Raw genomic sequence first — 7,049 nt, 5'->3', positions numbered from 1 at the left:
TGTGATACTCGGCTACTTTTATCTCATTTTAAAATCTTAAAAAAGTACACATTTAACCATATTTTATGTCTTTCTACCTCTATGGCTTATGTTTTTAACTATAGTACATACTGTATTTTTGATAATGCATTATATTTTTATTATTGTAGGAGGCAAATTTAAATGTGAATTAATGTGCACTGTCCCTTCTTAAATAAAACATATTAATGACAAAAGTTTCAACAGTAAAAGTACTCAAAATAGTCCTGCACCTTGTGTGTGTTCCACGTTTATATTATTGTTCCTGGTTCATGTGTAAGTTTTATTTTTCTGTTTTAAGGTGGTTACCGTTTGGTAATTTGATCTATTACAGTTCTAAAAGATCATCATGTGTTTTCAATGTAAAATCTTAATTTGTAGTTAACTACAATATTTACAATAGTACAATATTTCCCCCCTGAGCTGTAGTATAAAGTAGCATAGAAAAGAAATACTTGAGTAAAGTTCAAGTACCTTCACATTAAGTATAGCAAGAAAGAAACTCACTTACTTTCCACAACTGTTAACCCTTTAGATGAAAAGTAGTGTCTGTCTGGGGCTTCTTGTCATATTTTCACTGTCTGTGTCTAAAAGGGGAAAGATAAGAGAAAAGTACAAAATATTTGTGAAACTTTAATAATCTGATGACCCCTCTGGTTTACCTGGTGACCCTTTGGAGGGCCCCGACCTCTAGTTTGGCAACACAGACTGTAAACAAAGATCTAACATAGAATCAGAGATCAGTCACAGCCACAGAACGAGTAATTATGATACTTTAAGTACATAGTACTTGTGCTTTTAATACATGTACTTTTGCTTGAGTAGGATTTTGAAAGCAAGACTTCTGCTTTGCTGTGTTTTTCTTAACTAAAGGATCTCAGTTCCACCAGAGATCAAAATACACATATGAAAAGTAAAAGTACTCATCATGCCGAATGGCCCCTGTCAGTGTTACATAATTAAATTTTTGTCCACAGCATTTTAACGAGCTAATTTTAATAACTTCTGGTTAGTTTATCTATAATAATAATGTATCATATTTTGTGCAACTGGTCATGTGCATAGGTTTCATTTGAATTTTGGGGAGGTTTGCAAGTCCTCTGCAGAGTAAACTTACTGTTGAACACTTTATTTCATGCACTTCAGGGATTTTTTAAGGCACAAATTAGCTTTTTTCTGCATCAATTTCTGGTCTAAATGTCTTTAACTTTGTCAAAATAGAAGTCCTATGCTAAGTTTATGTTTTTTATTGGAGGGGACAAATGCACATGGTGTCCTTTGTCCCCAAAAAATCCACACCTATACAACTACTCATAGGTTTTGTATGTCAAATATAATTTTAAAAAAGAACTAAAGATGTATTCAGGTAAACTGTACAATATTTGCCTCTGAAATGTAGCGCAGTGGATGTATAAATTTGCATGAAACTAAAGTATTTATGTTGCAATTATACTTGAGTAAACTGCAATATACTCTATATTCGCAGTACTCTGCAGTATGAGTCTGCAGCTTAGTACAGATGGTGATATCATTCAGTAGATGATCACCCAGCAACCACAAACATCAACAAGGAACAATATCAGAAAAAGGAGAACATAATCTGACATTTGTTTGGCACCAACTTTAAATTTAACTGATGAAAACTGCTGTCAGGATAAAGTCTATATTTAACTTTAACCCTGTAGTGTCCTGAAAAAGACTGATAACATCTTTAGAATACAGCTTTTAATGCCAGTAATTGCTTAAAGGTATGACATTTTTGGATGTTTTGTGTGTGGTGGAGGTATTTTGGGGGTCTGCTGTGGAGTGCGGGCTAATGGCCGCCCCGTGTGTTTTGGTGTAATTTAGCCCTCGTCTATCTTTAGTCTGTAGGAAATTGAAAATCATGCCTATTCCCGAGCTTCAGTTACAGCTGCTCATTATGTCGGAGCCTATGTCATTAAAGTCAGGTTGTCATTACATGCTCTCCTACACGGCACGAGAAGGTGTCAGAGAGTTTGTGGGAAGCAGCGCCGCCGTGTGTCTGAGCGGAGCACGGCAAGGAAGTTTCAAAGCATGACTGATAAATGTTTTTAAATTAGTTTTTACAATGAAAGCACGCTCACATAATCACAAAGTCTCAGTTCAACTTCTCGAGACGGGCTCTACGTTTTTCCAGAGGTGATATCAGTTCAGTTTATTGGCAATGCTCTTTGAATTGGGCCAAGGTGTGTCCGCCGTAAAGCCTTGACGTTTATAACTCCATATAAAATAAGCATTAAACTGTAAACACAATAAAAAAATGTGACTTACCACCTTTGGTCAGAGCTGGAAGCACAGGTGGAAAAAGAGCTTTAGCTTTTTAGTTTGTTTTTTTATATATAATTTAGCTTTTGACTGTTTTTTCATAACTTGACGTTTACTTCATGATATGGATGGTTGTAAGAAAACTATTTAATACGGCAAAAATTGCTAAAGTTGGTGAATATATTGACTCATTCCACAGGTGAGTAAGTGCAAAATGAACAATCTGGAAATGGTGGATTACAGACTTAATCTTATATAATTTTTTAATGTTTTGTTTTATAATCAGTTCAGTTGGTTTCCAAAGTGGGTTTATTCATTTCAGTTAAGTTTTTATTGTTTATTTATTTATTGATTTTAGTTTTTGTTTATTTTGTTAGTTTTAGTTTAGTTTTCATCTTTATGTTTTTACTGTTTTTTGTTTATTTCAGTTCAGTTTTTGTTTATTTTTTTATTTTAGTTTAGTTTTTTCTTTTTTTATAGGTCTTTTATAGTTTGATTTTATTTTTTTAAGTTTGAGTTTAGTTTCTATTGTGTACATTTTTTAAGTTTTGGCTTTGTTTTTATTAGTTTCATAAAAGGGGGAAATTACTTGAAAAGCTTTGCTGTTAATGAGCTGCAAAATAGGCAACATAATATTTTAATAAGATTTCACTCACAAAAGCTCAGCATATTTTAACAAAATGAGGTTAAAAATAGCAGTACTATGAAATAAATGAAAATGTTTCATTGCTCTGAGTTGGTCAGTAATGAGTTTTATCTGTACTGGCCGCTGTACAGATGTTAGTGTTAGCACAATAGGGTAATTCAGACATAATAAAAATACTCACTGGATTATTAATTTATTGCACAAATAATTCAAAACACAATATTAATATAATTTCAGATGCAGCTGATGAAAATAGAATTGGAGGTTGGAGTTTAACGTCCATTTTTCTGAACCAAAACTACTTTTATATCTAACTTAAATCATATATTTGCCTTCAATTTGCATCTAAAATTATGTAGCAATATATGCTGTGTGTCTGTTCCCTAAAAGTACATGATGTGTAGAGTAGTATTAAGGTTTATTGCAGTTTTGTGGGCTTGGTGCAGGTGTGTTTAGTGGCCTGTTTGCCGGGAATATAACTCTGCAATAAAACTGCAATAAAGTCTGTGATCGCATCAGTCACCTGCTTTGATCGGTTATAAAGACTCACTCTGCCTCCGCCTGCAGTCAGTCATCCAGGAGCCTCTTTTGTCCGTTTCACCGTCCTCCAGCTCTCCGTCCATCTGGTAAGATTTACCTCCTAACGACTGCTTCACTGGGAATCAGATAAGTTATGACGATGATGTTTGATGTTCAAAAGAGGTGTAATTTACATTCATCTCTGTTCGGGGAAGATACACAAGTAAAGATCACAAAATACGGCCCTCACTGTTTAGATTTAGACTCAAGAACAAACAAACTCTTTCCATCCAACAGCATCCTGATCATGGCTGTGACCAACCAACCGGGTGGCTACCCGCCCACCGACTTCCAGACCGGCCTGTGTGATTTCTGCGATGACGCTGGAACTTGTGAGAACTTCTTCCTTTCTGGAGAAAATCTGATAATAAAATATGCACACAGTTAAAGCGACATTTGCATGCAAGGTTTAGATTTGGTATTTTTCTTAATGCAGGCTGCTACGGTATGTTTTGCTTCTGGTGCCTCGGCTGCAGCATCGCCAGCGACATGGACGAGTGCTGCCTGTGTGGCGCCACCGTGTTAATGCGCAGCGTCTACAGGACCAAATACAACATCAACGTAAGTTTTCAGCGGATACTCAGAGCTGGCTGACTGGAGTAACACAGAAACATAACTGTCAAGGAACAATGAGTATGATAGTACATCTATTAATTGTGGTTTTAACCAGGGTTCCTACAGCTTAAGGCAAGTGGGATTTAAGACTTTTTAAGGCTTTTTTAATGCCACCTGGAATGATATTTAAGACCAATTTTATAGAAGCCAAACCTGAAGAGAAGAAAACATGCCCTGATATTAATAAGGTTAAGGGGAATTTTATTTTATTTTTCAAATATTTATGGTAACATCAAATATGACCTTTTGGTAATGTTCATGCAAGAGGCATTTTGATATATATGGATATATATGATGGATTTAAGACTAGATCTGCGGGAACCCTGTTAAAACCTCAAACCAGTGTGTGGAGGAAGTCCAGGCAGTGATGGAGGAAGTACTCAGATCCCTTAACTTTTGTAAAAGTACTAGTGTGACAACATACAAATATTCTATTACAAGTAAATGTTCATTCAAAATCCTACCTCAGTGAAAGTATTATCAGCATCGTGAAAAATGGCCTCTTTCAGTGCAGCGTTTTACTACTGTAGCTACTTTTAACTTCTTTACCAGTTTAATCCAGTGGTTCTCAACCTAAGGGTCGAACCCCTCCAGTGGGACTGACATGAAGCAAAGGGCCACAAGGGCCGCTGCCAAGGACTCTGCTTTTTCTACCAGGTGACTGCCGGGTTGCCACGGTAACAACTTGTCAATCACAAGATACCACTGCCCCAAAGTTTACTAGTACTACCCTCTAAATGGGATCATAGTTCACACAATGAACATCATGTTGTACTAAAGAAGCAGTTAAAATTTTTTTACAGAAGTAATAAATCAAGTAAGAAGTTATTTTTCCAGAAATTTCGATACAATCCAAAGTCTTTTTCAACCCAATTGCCGAAAAAATGTTGCACATTTCTGCAAACCACTGACAGGTAGTATTTGCATGTTATTATGTGGTGGATCGGTTAAAACCACATTTCAACAACGCTGTGGCTTGTGTTTTGATAGAAAGGTCATATTTTGGCCTAAAATAAGCTAGTTTAAGAGCACTTTCCCGCCATGAAATTCAGCGATGTCTGTAAGGAAAACAAACGCTTTTTATGCTACTATCCTCACTGTAAAAACAGCGACATGTCACCGCAAAAATTTGGAGCCTTAAAAGACAAATAAAACACTGACTGGTCACTACAAAACACCCACATTTGGAGCCTAAAAGCTTATATAAAAACACAAACTGGTTGCTACAAAACCACATTTGGAACCTAAAAAGCTGATGTAAAAATGTGGACAGGTTTTCACAAATCACCCACATTTGAAGCCTAAAAAGCCAATGTAAAAACACACACTAGTCGCTACAAAACACCCACGTTTAGAGCTTAAGACGCAGATGTAAAAACACAGATGGATTGCCACAAAACAGCAATATTTGGAGCCTAAAAGCTAATGTAAAAATACTGTTCACTAAAAAACACCAACATTTGGTGGCTAAAAATCAGATATAAAAACACAGACGTGTTGCTACAAAACTGCCACATTTGGAGCATAGAGTCGATGGAAAAATGCAGACGGGTTGCTACAAAACAGCCACGTTTGGTATCTAAAAATCTGATATAAAAAAACAGACACGTCGCTACAAAACATCCACGTTTGATATCTAAAAATCTGATATATAAAAACAGACACGTCGCTACAAAACATCCTCGTTTGGAGGCCATAAAGCTATTGTAAACAGCAATGACTCACTAAGAACAACTAGTTTTGTTGCAGCTTGGCATCCATCATGCTCAGGTGACCCACCCACCATCCCCTCCACCTCTCGAGATCATAGTCAGCTCATATCCTACATCACTTTACAAACATTGATATGTTACTTAAATGTGCAAATCTAATGTATCTGTGGTTTGCAGACGCTATAGCCACCTCTTTTAGAAGCACTTTGCTTACTTCTCAAGACCTAAGATTCATTTCACGTTTCCTTATGGGAGCCCTGACCCCCAGGTTGAGAACCACAGCTGTAACATGAAAAAAAGGACAGAAAGAGACAGTTTACGGTGCTTCAGGTTGTCTTTCAAGTTACTCACACTCTCATCGTGAGATTTCATATATTTAAAGCTTTTGTTTAGACTTTAAGAAGTTCTCACACTGATTCAACTTCCTCCTGGAAAAAAAAACATGGTTACAGTCATCTTTGTGCACAAATACTGTGATAAAATCAGTGTCAATAAAACCACCCTGCCCAATTAAAAATTCCTACTTGTGTTCCCAGGGGTCATTGTGTAACGACTATTTGGCGCATATGTGCTGTCCGTGCTGTGCCATCTGCCAACTTAAGAGAGATATCGACCGCAGGAAGGAGCAAGGCATTTTCTGAGCGGTAAAAGCGTCTCATTTTACTTCACCTACACCACGTCACGATTTGTCATGTTATCTTTATGGAGCTGCTGAGACAATGGAAAATCACATGTCTGCTTTATGCCTTCTAGATGGCGTCACGACACCCAACGGTCTGCTGGATTTCTGTGCTCGTTGAAGCATCTGTAGATACGGCCCATCCTCTCTCTGATAAAGATACTCATCAAGTATTTTTCGGTTTAATTTTGCCGTTTATGGTGTTGTAAATTGCTATCCTTGTAATATCTTAGAATGACACTGCATTAACTTCTTCCCGTCGGTTAAACATTAGTCAGTGGGGACACGCCCGGGACAGCGTCATGATTTACTGCTACTGTTATAAAATAAAGTTTATCTGCACTGTCCTGAGCCATTTATAGGATGTAGAGAAGATTACTGTTTTTTTCCACTGGTAGTTTGATCTAAATTACAGGTACATTTCATGCTAAGTTATAAAAATAGGAATTGTATCTATGTGACGAGTTGCTGAACATAATTTAGATCAGACTTCACTTGATCTAAGAAGACATAT

At 36.7% G+C, this 7,049-nt stretch overlaps 1 protein-coding gene across 3 annotated transcripts; it reads left to right on the top strand.

The window, feature by feature from the left end:
• Positions 1-3,317: 3,317 nt before the first annotated feature.
• Positions 3,318-6,823, top strand: LOC121959690 (placenta-specific gene 8 protein-like). 3 transcript variants are annotated; one of them, XM_042509145.1, is made up of 4 exons: positions 3,318-3,576; positions 3,767-3,861; positions 3,966-4,090; positions 6,393-6,823. In XM_042509145.1, exons 2-4 carry the CDS (start codon positions 3,777-3,779, stop codon positions 6,495-6,497), a joined length of 315 nt encoding a protein of 104 aa, XP_042365079.1. In that variant the 5' UTR covers positions 3,318-3,576; positions 3,767-3,776; the 3' UTR covers positions 6,498-6,823. The 3 variants fall into 3 exon arrangements, with proteins under 3 accessions (XP_042365079.1, XP_042365077.1, XP_042365076.1); XM_042509143.1 differs by lacking the exon at positions 3,318-3,576 and having other exon boundaries at positions 3,624-3,861; positions 6,393-6,500; positions 6,610-6,823; XM_042509142.1 differs by lacking the exon at positions 3,318-3,576 and having other exon boundaries at positions 3,624-3,861.
• Positions 6,824-7,049: the final 226 nt, after the last annotated feature.

The sequence above is a fragment of the Plectropomus leopardus genome, chromosome 20 (assembly GCF_008729295.1).
Source record: "Plectropomus leopardus isolate mb chromosome 20, YSFRI_Pleo_2.0, whole genome shotgun sequence".
Lineage (NCBI taxonomy): Eukaryota > Metazoa > Chordata > Actinopteri > Perciformes > Serranidae > Plectropomus > Plectropomus leopardus.
This window is presented reverse-complemented; position numbering and strand designations above follow the sequence as displayed.

What these genes read in the sequence shown, in the direction of transcription:
- LOC121959690 (XM_042509143.1), top strand. Translation starts at nt 3,624, where the DNA reads ATGACGATGATGTTTGATGTTCAAAAGAGGTGTAATTTACATTCATCT. An exon ending in CTGCGATGACGCTGGAACTT is followed by an intron (nt 3,862 to 3,965) that starts GTGAGAACTTCT and finishes TTCTTAATGCAG; the next exon opens with GCTGCTACGGTATGTTTTGC. An exon ending in GGACCAAATACAACATCAAC is followed by an intron (nt 4,091 to 6,392) that starts GTAAGTTTTCAG and finishes TTGTGTTCCCAG; the next exon opens with GGGTCATTGTGTAACGACTA.